A 14,629-nucleotide genomic window follows, 5' to 3' on the forward strand; every position below is an offset into this window, starting at 1 on the left:
GGTTAAGTGTCTTGCTCAAGGTCACTTCAGTCATGGCCAAAGGCCTGGAAATCAAACCCACAACTCTCCAGTCACAAGACCGGTTCCCTAACCACCAGTCCATGTTGGGTGTGTACACTAGGGTGTGTGTACACTGGGATGTGTATCTCCTGCTTGAGCAGTCTTCCCCTACAATGCCACCATTGGTCTGGCATCAAAATTTGTAGTAACCAAGGACGTGGTCACCATGCAGGCTGCAATAGGCATGAAGCAGGCCGGTGGTCATAATAAAAAACTGTCATGTACTGTACCAAACCAGGAGATGATCCGTCTTCACGTTAAGCTTCGTGTCTGCATTGCTAAACAAAACTGAACCCAGTAGTATTACTTAGCAGGTGTAAAACACAGAATTCCCAAATAAAACAGTACCTTTTTATAGAGAACTCCTGGGATTTGCCAAAGGGTGTTGGCAATCTTGCAACATAAATATTATGAACACTCTAATCATTATCAATATTTATTTAGTATTTTTTGCTTATTTCAATAAGGAAATGTGTATCAATGACTGGGACAGACTTCAACACCTGTGACATAAATCTTACCAGGAACAATAAATGTATGCATTGGCAAAACATTAGTGAGAGAGGCAGCCCTGAGAAAATGAGAGAGACTGTGTGTGTGTGTGTGTGTGTGTGTGTGTGTGTGTGTGTGTGTGTGTGTGTGTGTGTGTGTGTGTGTGTGTGTGTGTGAGAGAGAGAGAGAGAGAGAGAGAGAGAGAGAGAGAGAGAGAGAGAGAGAGGGAGAGGGAGAGTGCACAATCATATGTCCCAGTTACCAACCCAAGGACAAGTCACTTAGTCATAATGGTTTTTATCGAGCCTTGGCCAACAAACCATCAAAGAGTGATTTGCTATCTGACAGTGTCTGTCATAAAATGAACTGTGCTGAACACAAGTGTGAAACAACTGAGCCAGGCCTGCTCAAACACAGACACAGGCCAGGATTTATCACATAATCCTGAGGTATTTTTGCATTTCCCTTCTCTCATGGAGCCCTGGAATCCACTGCAGGCTGCCTGGCTCTGTCAATGCATGATATCACAGGCGAGCAGGTTTCTGAAGACATCCTATGTGGCTTGTACAAAAGACCATCATGCAGCTCATGGTTCTGACAGCTGCATTGTTTCCCCAAACGTGTTTGGACAGTCAGTCAGAATTTCTTTCCAATTTAATCATAGTCATTTCAATTCCCTGTGTAGCAGTGGTTCTTCTTATCCAACATGGCTGCAGTGCCAGGAGAACAGGAGAACAGTGTCTCACACTCAGCAGTGTCAGACAGACACCGGCTGGTAGAGAGGTGACGGAGTGACCTGGAGAGAGTGCATCTCTTCCTCTCATCCTTCACAAAGATACTTACATTCTCATTGGACTGTTGAGCAAAGCTTTTATATGGTGCCCCCACGGGGAGGATATTAAATATGTATGCCTTTTTGTTCATGCTTGTGTTATAATAATAAACCACCTACTTACATTGTTGCTAGTCAGTCCTTCAGTATCAAGCTTGCTACAGATATTGCTGGAATCATTTCCCAAAGGCACCAGTGCCTTTTGTTCATGGGAGGCAACTCCAGAAAAAGAAATAAGAGTAGAATTATCTTTTGGTAATTCTACCAAAAAAGGCAGGTTTTAATTGGAAGATATACATACAGGTTTATATACAATTCTATGAAGACATCAATAATTTCCTTAAGGTGGAAATGAACACAGATATTTATTCAGAAGAGGGTAAGGTGTCCAATAAGTATTATTTTGTTTTGTGTGTATGTGTATGTACATCAGGTTTATTAGGTAGATGTCAATCTACAACTGTACCCATATACAGGGTACATATATATGCCAGGCCATATACACAGTAACCACAATGTAAAGATCAGGCAAAAGGGAAACCAAGCAATGGTCAAAACCAGGAAAGACAATCCAATAGAACAAAAGGACAAAAGTAGGAGCAAAAAAAGCAGAAAACAGATCGATACACACAGAGGGCAGCAAATAGAGATATGATGGCAAGAAGGTGGAACCAAACGTGGATAATGACGCACAGGTGACAGATCTTCAGGAGGCTGAGGGACTGTGGAGCTGTGACGTGGGTCTGGCTGGAGTGACGGGGGAGTTCCAGACAGACGGATGATGTACAGGGCACTTTAGGGCAGTAGGGCACTGATTGAAGGTTTCTCACTTTTCTTACATTATGAATGATGCAAATGGGAATGTGTGGGTATTGAACTTTCAACACTGATTTACCTTTATACAAGCAATACCCTGTTTGTAAATTACTCCTTCACTGAGAACCTTTAAAAGAAGGAATGTGTAACCACTAGATATTTAGTACTCTGATAAAGGGCAGTGCACTGTATACTCTTAACTGAAACCAATTACAGGTGCAGTTATTATGATTAATCAGTGTATAAATGGCTGGCAGTGCTCAATGAGGAAAAGTACTCTGTGTTCCTGTCATTTTTTTATGAGTGTCTTATGGACAGACACATACCTAATATATATAGGATGTTAACTCTTCAGGTTTAGCAAACTTGCTGTCAGTTTATTAGAATCACTAATTATTAATGTAGGATTACTGATAATACCAGTGGTGGTGTAATTATTAATGGAGGATTACTGATAATACCAGTGGTGGTGTAGTCAGGGTTTTCGTTTTTATGTGAGGCAGCACCCATGCAGGGATGCTATCATGAACACCACCTGACACAAGTCCCAGTGGAGACACACACAAACGCTACAACTCCTCAGGCATCACTACACACCTTCTCCAAATGCGGACAAAGAACATGGATGTTCCTTCTGGAAAAGCTGACTGGCTGAGGAGATCTGAAGGTAAAAATGCCACAATAAATCACAGATGGCCCTGAGGTAGTGCGTGCTCAGCTGCTGTGTGTGCGCCGTTCCTTGTACAGGAGAGAGGAAGCAGTGAACATAACGGCCCTGCATTGTGGAACAACCAGTGTCTTACATCCCCACATGCAAAGGCTTGTTACACTTCAGTGGAGAACAACAAACAAAGGCTTCCAGTCACAAGCTCTTATACGTCCTTTGCTTAAACATATCCAGGTTCAATACAGATGGATCAACAGAATGCAATCCACAGTTACAAAAAGCCCTATGTAAACACTCAGGGCGGTGAAGGAGCTTGACAGTGACACTGTTGTACTCAAGTCCATCTACTTCAACAACCTTGTGTAAGGTAGGTTATACAAGAACACCAGAAACACACAAATACCTATTGGAATGGTGAGGTCATATTAGGCTAGTTCTGTATATGTTGCAGAGCTTTCAAGCTATATGAAAATTGTATTGCACAAACGTTTATCTTTGATGGCTCAGGAGATGTAAGGTGTATCTCACTTACATCTCAGCATCAAGTATTAACTGCCAAACACCACAGATGCAGGAAAAACACAAGACACAGTGATAACAGTTTCAATAACTGTTTAAATGTTTATTAAATTACTATTCATAATATTTTTGCAGACACACTAGTGTGAAAAACTAAAAATATATACTGTATACTACTCAACTAAAGTTCAAACCAAAGTTTTTAGTTTAACTAAATATATATATATGCTGTATTAACAAAGTATGCTGTTTCTGCATCAGGAAACCTGCTGAGAAAAAAATAGCTTCCTAGTTTGCAGTCACCTGCTGAACTCTCCTGAGAGCCTCTCCACCCCCCAGCCAAGCTGGGCCACTCAACTGATACATATGTACATAGATTAATTGAATTTACTACAGGTTTACATGGTCTGGGTATGTAGAATACCAGTTGTTGTTGTTTTTTTCTGGAATGAATGCTTCAGGTTATAACATAACATTTGTGTATTATACTTCAGAATCCAGTTACTCATGAACATAGACTACAGAGAAAGAATTTTGTTTTGTTTTTGTTGCCTTTCCCGGCCCTCAACACACAGCACATCAGTGGCCAATGGAGCTCTATTACAGTTCTGTAGTAACACAAATACATCATGCATTCACTTTCGATGAGGTAAGCTGTTTATTAGTAAACATGTTTTTTTGTACAAATTATCTCAGGGCGGGAGTGCTAGGTAGATCATATAAGCACCAGGAGAGGGCGACAACACTGCTCCTCTATGAACAAAAACCCTGTTAGTGTGAACTAGGCCTTAGCCACAGTTAGCAAACTAATCAGAAAATCTGTTATTACACCTTTTGCAACTATGAGCAGTGTGTGTCTGTAGCATCGTGTGAGTAACTAGCCTTTATGATGAGGAGAAAAATCAGAAAGACAAGTCACCTTTAATTCTATTTCACATAAATGTCGGCCAAAGTGCTATACAATATAAGTTCAAAGCAAACCACCACAAAACTATTTAAATTATTAAAACTACACAACAGGAGACTGTCGAATGAAAGCTCACATTTCTTTATATCATATTTCATTTCTGTATAGAAGAAACCCCAGGGATACTAAGGACATCTCTTTTCTGGTTTTCTTTTCCCATGGGAAACCTTAATTTGTGAGTGTATCTTTCCATCTCGGGAGTGGAGGAAGGGCCTGCGTGTGCTGAAAGAAGGTTTAAAACAGGGCCTGCGGCTTCACCTGCGTGTCTGTGGAAGACTAACTGTTGCCCTAAACCAGCTCCCAGTAGCAGTGCAAATGAGGATTCAGAGATCGAAAAAGATTTAAACACTGAATTGCCAGTGTTCTGATGACAAAACCAGAAAGGGAATGTGAATATTTGATTTTTTTTTATCCTTATCATGAGAGTAAACAATAAAAATAGCTATCTCCACCCTGTTTATATGTTTATATGTTGTAATTAGTAAGCTGTTTTCTTCCATCTGTTGGTCAGAAGAAGTGTGAAACGGTATGAATATTTAAAAAGAAGTGAATGTATACTATGTGAATGTTGCCCTCTAGTGGTCTCTTGGTGGCAATTGTGAAAATTGCCCAGAATTGATAATTTTATGGATGATTTTATGGTCTTTTGTTTAGACTGAATTTATCAGACATCTTAATAATGTGAAAAGAGAGAATTGTTGATTCTGCAAATTTATTAACCATTGATTATGTCCTTAAAAATACAAAAAAAGATTTGAATCTAAGATATTAAAGTAAAAAATAAGTGTCTTTATGCTGTGTAGATCCTTTTTAGAAAAGTGAAAGTTATTCTAACCTGATTATAAAATATAATCCAACGTGTAAATTGTAAAATTCATATGGACAAGTTTTAGTTACAAGTCTGCAGTCATGTGCAAATACCATGCTATCTATACTCGAGGATATTGCAGTGTCAGAGGGTGGAGCTAAATGGAGTTCATACAGGTGCAACACAAAGTGCTTGAAAGAAACCCAAAACAAAACAAAATCAGGGTGTGTTCAGGTGTGTGGGTGTCTGTGTTTCATCGCCTAACCGCAAGCGTCATATGTATAGCAACACATAACCTCAAGTGTTCGCTTACATACAGATGGTGCTGGCTAGAGCTACAACATTGCGAGAATGAATGGGGCCTTGTGTGGAGCCAGGGCGAGTGACGTGGTGTTCAGAAATGCATTAAGGGAAGCGTCTGACGGATACACATGGGCATACCTTGACTCTGAACAAAGAACAAAGACAGTGCTTAATGAAATGCCAACAGAGTGAGATTTACTATGAATGGCTCTCTCACATAGAAAACATGCCCATAATACACATTACAACTTTTATGGCATTTTCCACTGAACTATACACAATTAAATCAAAGCAATCAAACTTATATATATATATATATATATATATATATATATATATATATATATATATATATATATATATATATATATAAGATATGCATATAAAAGAAAAACGGCATGCTGTGCATTTGAGTGTATGGGTGACTTATAGTATCTTATAGAAACTAACTTCATGAATATTCTACTCTCATTCGAATTTCATACTGAATTCAATATTACACGCTTTCATTTTAAAAGCTGTAACTGGCGAATGCTACTTGACTATGTCACCTTCACACAACAACACCCCACAAAAATGTCAAATATTTAGTTACTCCACTTTTGGTCGGTAAACTTTGAGCTGCAAACATATAGGAGGTGTGGCCAAACAGGTAGGAACTGGTAAGACCACCTGTCTATCGTTAGAGAATCCAGTACGTTTCTCTTTGAAAATATAACCCAAATGTGATTAATCCACATATTGCAACAGATGGTCTATAAGCAGTATAGTTCTAGTCCGTGATTGTTGACCCTGTCCCAGCTCTCCCCCCTCTTGCCTTCTTTGGTGTCCCACCCCAGCCTCGAAGCTGCCAGCTGTTTGCAAGGCCCTAGTCCTTGAATGCAAGCGCTTCTAAAAGTGGCCCGTATTCTCATATTTCAACACTGATTAAGCTCACGCTTCATAGTCTCGTGTTAATTCGAGCCCTCCTTGTATAGTGTGTGTTGTGTTGGGCTGGGGCCAGTTATGCGCAAAAGCAGAGGAGGGGGGAGTATAGGACGATGTGAGGCTCATGGTAAAAGCAGGGTAGGCCAGGCCTGCTAACTGCAGCATTTCCTAAAGCAGCTGTGCTCTGGCCAGCCAGGGTTCAGCCTGGAGGTGCGCCAACACGTGGGGGCGGGGGGGATGTGCGGTGAACGGGGCCGTGAGACGCGTGTGCCGGCTGAGGGCAGTCAGTGCATGGCCGAACACGTGCTCACGCTGCTCACAACACAAACAGAGTGTGGGAGGGAGTGGCCCTGTTTCTAAGAAATCACAAAGTGACTGGAACAAATGTCATCTCGACCTCGTAATCTTTCCATTATTTTTTCTCCTTGTTTTTTTTTTTTCTCTGTGAATGATCTTGTGAATTTTGGCTCATTGCACTAATAAAAGTTTTTGTTTACTCAGGATATTCAAATGAGATTGAAATTTCTAGCACATGCTCAGAGCAACAAGTGAGATTATATTTCACATATAACCCAGCTAAATATATCTATACTTCATAACATCATATCTATTTCAAAAGATTACAGCATCAAAAGACAAACAAATGGAAAACATATAAAGTGTTTATATACATACGTATACATACATACATTCTGTCTCTCAGAACTCATCAGCAGTACAACATCAAAACAGCTTTAAAACAACAGTTTACTATCTCCTGAGTAATCTCACTTTCTGGTTACAAAATGGCTTTCTAAAGTCAACCTGAGTCAGGTTTAACATGAGGGAGAAAACGTTCCATGAGGACAGGCCAGTCCTGATTCAGCCCAACTCAGGCCCAACAAACTGTAGAGACTCTGTGAATGATTAGGGTTGCAGCACATGTCTGAGAGGGATGACACCATGCAGTTAGAGTAGCGCTCTGCTGTTAGGGGAGGAGCAGCAGCAGTTGACTCTAACAGTCCTCTGTTCTTCTTTTGAAGTGTGTGTCAGTGTGAATGCGGTAACACACACACGTGCACACACACACGCACACACACCCCTCACCCCTGCCCACACAAAACATTTACAGGCAAAGCACTCTAACAATAATGGTCTCCGGAAGGGTAAGGATCAGTACTGTTGAGTAAACATGTTATATTGCAGTGGTCTTTTGACCAAGAATATATCTTGAACTTCAAGTTATTCAATTACAGTTAATGCCTTCTTGATTCAGCAGTGTCCTGGCATTCTCCGAAACCACACAGGCAAGGCTGCATGGCCCCTCTTGGCCAGTGTCCCATTGAAAGTGCATGAAACAGGACTCAAATTTCACCTAGCAATCTGTTAAACTGTCATTTTTGTACATCTCAAAAGCTTAATAATTAAGCAGCAAAGTTCAATAAATGTTCTGACTGAAGTAACAGCAGTGGTGCATGTGCTTCCACAATTATTTATGTAGCTAACTTTTAAAAACTTGTTTTATTTTTTTATGTTTTAAATATTTTTTTAGTAACAATATTATTTAAATTACTTAAACTACTACTTAAACAATAACTTAAATATATTTGAATAGCTTTTGTTTATATCTTTATTTTGCTACCGTATGTACATACTTTGTTAGATGTGATAACATTGATTCCAAATTTATCCCCAAGGTGAACTGTTAAACAAAATAACGTTTAGTAGTGTAAAATGAACTCTTTCATTATTTTTACTGGGGTTCCCTGAAGGAGTACTTATTTTCCACAGAAGTACATTCTTTTTGCAGTACCCTGCAGATACTGCAGAGCAATTTCTCAGAATTCCACTGCTGCTTGGCCAGACATATGCAGATTTTGCTGCATGACTTGTTATGTTCTGAAATATCTTTACATCTAGCTTTGTGACAGAAAATAGTCACAGGAAGGTGTTTTTCTATAGCTAGCTACATTTTTGGCAACAAATTAGCATTCAGGAAGTGGCATGCACACCACTGTTTACATTGTTCCCTTGCTTGTGCTTTATTTCATTGGTGACTTGGTTTGCGCTTCGCTTAAGTCAGAGAGAGACAGTGTCCAGGAGTTCTCAAGGGCAGCCATGTGAAAGCAGAGCTCTAGTCTTAAATGAGACAGTAAATGTTTTCCTTTTTAATATGTTCTCTTTTTATCTACACATCTGCCACACCCTGTAAGAAGACACGTGGAGGGCTGACAAGTCAATTACACACAGTAACGCCAAGTAATAATGTAAATATGACACCATCCACTTCCACGTTCCTTAAAAAAAGTAATTGATTTGAAGGTTTGTCATAACATCAGCACTCCCTACAACAGAAATCGAAACAGAACATGTTTTAAGATTTCTTGAATAGTACATGCAGTTCCAGATCAGATATACTTTATGGTAGCATTACATAACGTGCAAAAGATTAGACAAGCCTGTGCAAATAACACCAGAGTGGTGTGTTAGTGTATCTCAGCTGGATACATATATTTCACTCATTTACACAGTTCAGTGCAACATTTAGCAAAACATTCTGCATGAATCAAGAAATATTGTGTGTTTACACTACCCAAGCCTCCCCAGAGAAAACATCACACTGAATGAAACTAGAACATCATAATAGAAAACGGACAAAAACAACAGATCTGCTTTGGTACTATAACTGATTTGACATCTAATCTAGATCTAATCTGTCTAGTGAGTCTTTGCATCCTCAGTGAACAGGGCTAGATGTAGATATGACCTCAACTAGAAGGCAGTACAGGGTGCAGTTGTTTTTCAGGAAGGATAGTGTAGTGTGAAGCAGCACCCCCACACTCACACTGATCACTATGACATGGGGCAACAGCACAGCAGGGTTGTCCACCTACTCTCTGTAAACTGAGCTCTTCACAGCTTTCTCTACATGTACCTCTATCTGGCTCTTGTTAAAAACAAACAAAATCACCTTGCCCATTACCCTATTAACACTATATTACTTCAAACATGGCATTAACCAAGCAGTGACTGAATGTTTACATTTTCAGAATTAGGTTTAATACAACTAAAATGCTCTAAATAATTTTAATAACACCAAGTCAGTTGAATATCCCATGCTATTGTGAGTCGATTTCGTCACGTGGGGTGTAAATGAAGCAACAACAGGTGCACTGGAGAGACACCACAGTCTCAAGAACATCGTAATAGAAAACTGACAAAAACAACAGAGCATGGAGGAGATGTCACGACGTGGACCATTACACAGAGTGCTGGACAGGGCTGGAGAAGATCACCCACCCTGCAGCAGCACCGCTACTGTTCCTGACGCAAGCAGAAACAGGAGCACTGAACCCTACAAAATGATTGCCAGTGGGCTATGGGTGTGAATGTTTCTGACCAAACTATTAGAAACAGACTGCATGAGGGTGGCATGAAGGCCCAGTGTTCTCTTGTGGGACGTGTGCTCACAGATGAGAGCAGGTTCACACTAAGCACTTGTGACAGGCATGAAAGAGTTTGAAGATGCTGTGATGAATGTTATGCTGACCACAACATCATCCAGCATGACCTGTTTGGCGGTGGGTCACTGATGGTCTGGGGCGCAATGTCCTTGAAGGGTTGCACAAATCTGCATGTGATACCACATGGTACCCAAACTGCTGTTAGATACTGGAATGAAATCCTCAGAAATCCTTATGCAGCCAGAGTGTGCAGGCGGTTCCTGGATAATGAAAACATTGATACCATTAACTGGCCCTCTGGAATGTTGTGTATAAGTGCATCCAATGCCACCAAGTAGCACCACAGACTGTACAGGAGATCACTTATGTCCTAATCTTAATATGGGAGGAGACACCACCCCCCAGGACACCACCGGCCATCACCTCAGGTGCATCATGCCCACACATCACTGGAAGAGAATACAGGTATGTAGGGCCATATACACTACTGGGGCACATGATACAAGCTACTGCTATGATACAAGCCATGAAAATTGAATCAGCATGTGATTTCAGTTCTTTACTTTGATTTTGAGTGTCACTTTGAATCCAGCCCTGAGTTGATAGATGACTTTGGTTTCCATTGTCTACTGTCATTTTGCTCTCAACAAAGCACACAGTTTATATCAGTCAATTTTATACCATTAGAAATTTTAACTTGAATCACCATTGAGATATGATGTGTGATTTAAGTCTGCCCTTAATTTCATTTAGCTGTGTACATTAGTTACAATGTAGAGGAAATTAAATTCTAAGTGTATGGCAGCCAGTAGACTTCTGTTCCTCTACCACCTACCATCTTAAACCCAATGACTAAGTATGATGATAAATAACCCTAACTCTATAGGTCAAATATTAAGATAAGTAAAATGATACACACATATGTTCTTTCACTGTCCAGAAACTCTTGGCATGCTTATTCATCAGAAATATGATAGAAATCTTTGCTAATCTTTAGATGGGCTATATCATTCATCAGCCTCTCTTTGTTGATAATAGAGCCATTGTCAAAAGCCTGTAGTCTGTGCAGTTATTTGTAATGCAAGGCCAGCAATAAATGTGTCACAAACGCAACAGATAATAGTCAAAAATAATTAAATTGCTTAAGGGCAAATTATATGTTCATTTAAATAACTCAGTACATCTCTTAAATATCATTGGCTATAAAAAATATCGCAATGTACTAAAAGCACTACAAACCAATGAATCTAATACATCTGAAGCTTATTACAGAAGTGAAAGGGAAGGAAGGTTTGGCAAAACAGAATAGGAGTTGTGATAGTGGTAGTGTCCTGTTTCTGATAAAGAGAACCATGGTTCCTCTAACAAGAAGAGGAAGTGTTGAAAACAGCAAGTTTAGCAATGAGAGCACTAAACAGATAACAAGCTTTTAGAAGTCAAAACATGTCTTATCCAAAGTGCTTATTGCAATGTGGAGTGGAACATATATTATAATTGGTTATTAACGCTTTCTGGCTTTAAGGAGACTTGTACCCTGTGTCTGTACCCTCTAAAGACCAGCTGTAAACATTTAAGGCCATTGCAAAGAGCATGACTGAACTGTAACGAGGATTTAAAATCCTGTAATAACGTCTATCTTTAAATATTTTTCAGATTATTGGAGTGGAAATGTATTCATGATGTGTAGTTCATGAATTAAAATGAGCTATAATGCCCCTCTTGTCTATAGTAACGCTATTAACGTAAACTCGTCAAATCCGGAATAAATCAACCAACAGCAAAATCTCTTAAATCTGCTATGTTGTGATTTTTGAGCCAGTATTAATGATACAACGAACAATTTATTATGTTTATTTATTCATACAGAAAACATAACACTCCAAAGCCAATCTAACTGTACGTGCATTTACTCTTATGTAACGCTGCTTGAAGACGTGGGATGTATCATCGAGGTAAACTAGGGGTTTTAAAATATTCATAGCTGCCAATTATGCACGAAAAAAGCATTATGCAACTAGTTTCGTTTGTAAATATGAATAAAAAGCATAGAATATAGCGCAATTTTACATTATAACTATTGCATAATTCGTCTGAATGGTTTCAAAACCCCCCAAAATGTGCTCTTATCCCCTAGACAATTGGTACATTCCTACACTCGGCGTCATCCATTGTTTACAAACCGAGCGTAGGGACTCTTGCTTTTCTGTCGGGCAGCGTGGTGAACGTGGTCGCCGGCAGAAGCACTCATTCATCTTGTGGGAAATTTATACATTTATTAATACATTAATAAATAAAATTAAAAAATAGTGGCCCAAACGTGCAGACAAAGCAATCGAAAATGCCGTGTAGGAAAGAGAACTACATATTTTTGGAGCAGTCCGTCACCGTGGACTCCAAGGAAGTGGACGCGCTGGTGACAAAGATCGGCGAGGCGCTGCAGCTCCACAACAACAGCGCCAACCAGACGGTGTCGCGGCGGCACGGCCACCACGCCAAGCCGGGCAGCGGCGGGGGGGGCAACGGCGGCGGAGGGGCGGGTGCCCAGAGGCGCAACGGCTGCTACATCCGTCTCCGGAGCCGAAATGTACGCAGCCGTGCTAGTCCGTACAATATACCTGGGTCCAGTGATCAGGAATGGGAGCATTTTAAAACGTGCGGCCGAAGAGGGCTCGACATCACAGGCGACGAGGACGACCCTCACCAGCTCCTCCAGGAGTTGATACTGTCGGGGAACCTGATCAAGGAGGCGGTCAGGCGGCTTCAGTTTGCATCGGAGACGGAGCACGACCTCTCCAAGCAGATGGACTAAAGATTTATCACATGAACTGCTGTGTTGGATTAAACGATTGCATGGGGGGATTAGCTATGTTTTAAACGAATTAACCAGCTAACACAATAGTCAACACGTTTCTTTTTTTGGAAGTTTGTTTAAAAAAAAAACGAGCTTTATTAAATCCAAATGTTTTGTATGATGGATAATGGACGTTGTATTTCCAGTGTTGGCTAGCTGGTGATGTTTTTGTTTGATATGTCGTTGACACACACTAGCTAGCAGGTCATGATTGGTGTGAATGAAATGTGACCTGAAGGCTGGTTGTTTTTCCCCCCACTTCATACATCCTCTGTTGCCTAACTGTGTTGTCTTTTTTGCGATATTGCTGTTTGCAAACCAGTACACCAAACGGATGGTGCACCGTGTTTGGGACAGCAAGCCCTCCTCAGACAACCAGCTTTGTTTACAGTGGTGCCATCAAGTCACGGATCCTCGCCAACATGAACCAGGCCGCGTCTGTTCATGCCCAGAACAGTGAAACGCTGTCTTTTATTTGGATTTACACCCATGTGGACCCTTTCCATCACGTTTTCTTCGAAATACACGGACTAAAGGTGTTTTTTTTTCTCAGCGGAAGCCCCCAACTCTTTCCAACAGGTCTGCGGTTGATGAGGGGGGGAGCAGGCGGAGACGAGACGACTATCACTACACACACTTTGGTGCTTTTTCGGACTCCTGTACAGAGTTCCTAGGTCTGTTTCTCTGCTTTCGCTATGTATAATGTTTGTATGCTTCGTAACGAAGTGTTTTTTAACAGTCCTGATTTTTCAGGCGGTTTGGTGTCTGTAATAAATGTTTTTTTGCATATGGTTTTACCATCGATAGTACATTTATCCATTTAGTCTTCTACACAGTTAGATTGTGAACTTCCCAGGTTCTTTGATATTGAGGTGGCCACACAAACGTGTGTGAGAGTCAGCTCATTGTTTACATGTGCTACTTTGGTCTGTGCGTTTTCATTTCAAATTTCCAGGAAGTGCCATGTGTAGCCCTGTGTGTGTGTGTGTGTGTGTGTGTGTGTATTTTTGTTCTTGCACTTTATAGGCGGCGACGTGCAGGGTTTTAAAAGATAACAGAATCTTTACAGTTGCTTTACATTTACAGGCTTGGTGTGCAAACTTTTAAGACATTCACACATGTAAAACATCAAATATATAAAAACATGAATGTTTACAAATAGCATATGGGTATTTAAATGGGATACTATTGCATAGAGTGAGGAACACAGCATTCAGATAAAGTGCCATTAGCAGTGAAAACACTTCTGTTTTCTGAAACGCACATTTTCTCCTGAGTAACAGTATGGAACAAAGAGTTTTGTGTAGTGTAATTTTGATCCTAATAACTGACGCGCCCCCCTGAGGCGAAAAGTGGAAATACATCCGGGGTAGGGGGACTGTAGGAGATCTTCTGACCTCTTCTGCTAAATATCCGATATTTGTTTCTGCGAAATGTAAATAGGTTAATCCAGGTGCATGGTATCATGAAGAATAATTTAGCTTTATGATCTAGGGTTGGGGTTAGGCTTAGTACTAGGGTTAATTGCTAGTTCACTTGGTTCGGAAATGCAAAACTGCTTTCTCGTGGAAAACTACAGTGGCACATATAAATGCTACACACTAGTAAATCTAGAACTAACAAAACCTTAAGAATTATAGTAAAATGTACATGAAGTAATGATAATTGAAGATAGCTTATTGTCTTTCTGTGTTGTATCGAAAATGAGAAATTGGTCATTTAAATAGAGACTTATTACCATGCAATGTTATTAATATTTACTCACAATATATAAGACTTGTGTAACAATTTTATTAAGACCATACGGTGAGCTTTAAACGTTCAAAGCCGTCGTAGTTTTACACAACCTATGAAGTCTGGACTGTTGGCGACAAACATACGCTAGTCTTCCTTTTCGATAGTTATCAATAGGGGTGTATGAAATATGTGAATAGGGTGGGAGAG

The 14,629-nt window shown here is 40.2% G+C and overlaps 1 protein-coding gene across 1 annotated transcript; it reads left to right on the top strand.

Annotated features, from left to right (window-relative positions):
* The first annotated feature begins 12,034 nt into the window (after window positions 1-12,034).
* gbp (glycogen synthase kinase binding protein) lies at window positions 12,035-13,472 on the top strand. Its single transcript, XM_076971569.1, has one exon. The coding sequence runs from the start codon at window positions 12,173-12,175 to the stop codon at window positions 12,641-12,643; it is 471 nt and encodes a 156-aa protein (XP_076827684.1). The 5' UTR covers window positions 12,035-12,172; the 3' UTR covers window positions 12,644-13,472.
* The last annotated feature ends 1,157 nt before the right edge of the window (window positions 13,473-14,629 follow it).

The sequence above is a fragment of the Brachyhypopomus gauderio genome, chromosome 13 (genome assembly GCF_052324685.1).
Source record: "Brachyhypopomus gauderio isolate BG-103 chromosome 13, BGAUD_0.2, whole genome shotgun sequence".
Taxonomy (NCBI): Eukaryota; Metazoa; Chordata; class Actinopteri; order Gymnotiformes; family Hypopomidae; genus Brachyhypopomus; species Brachyhypopomus gauderio.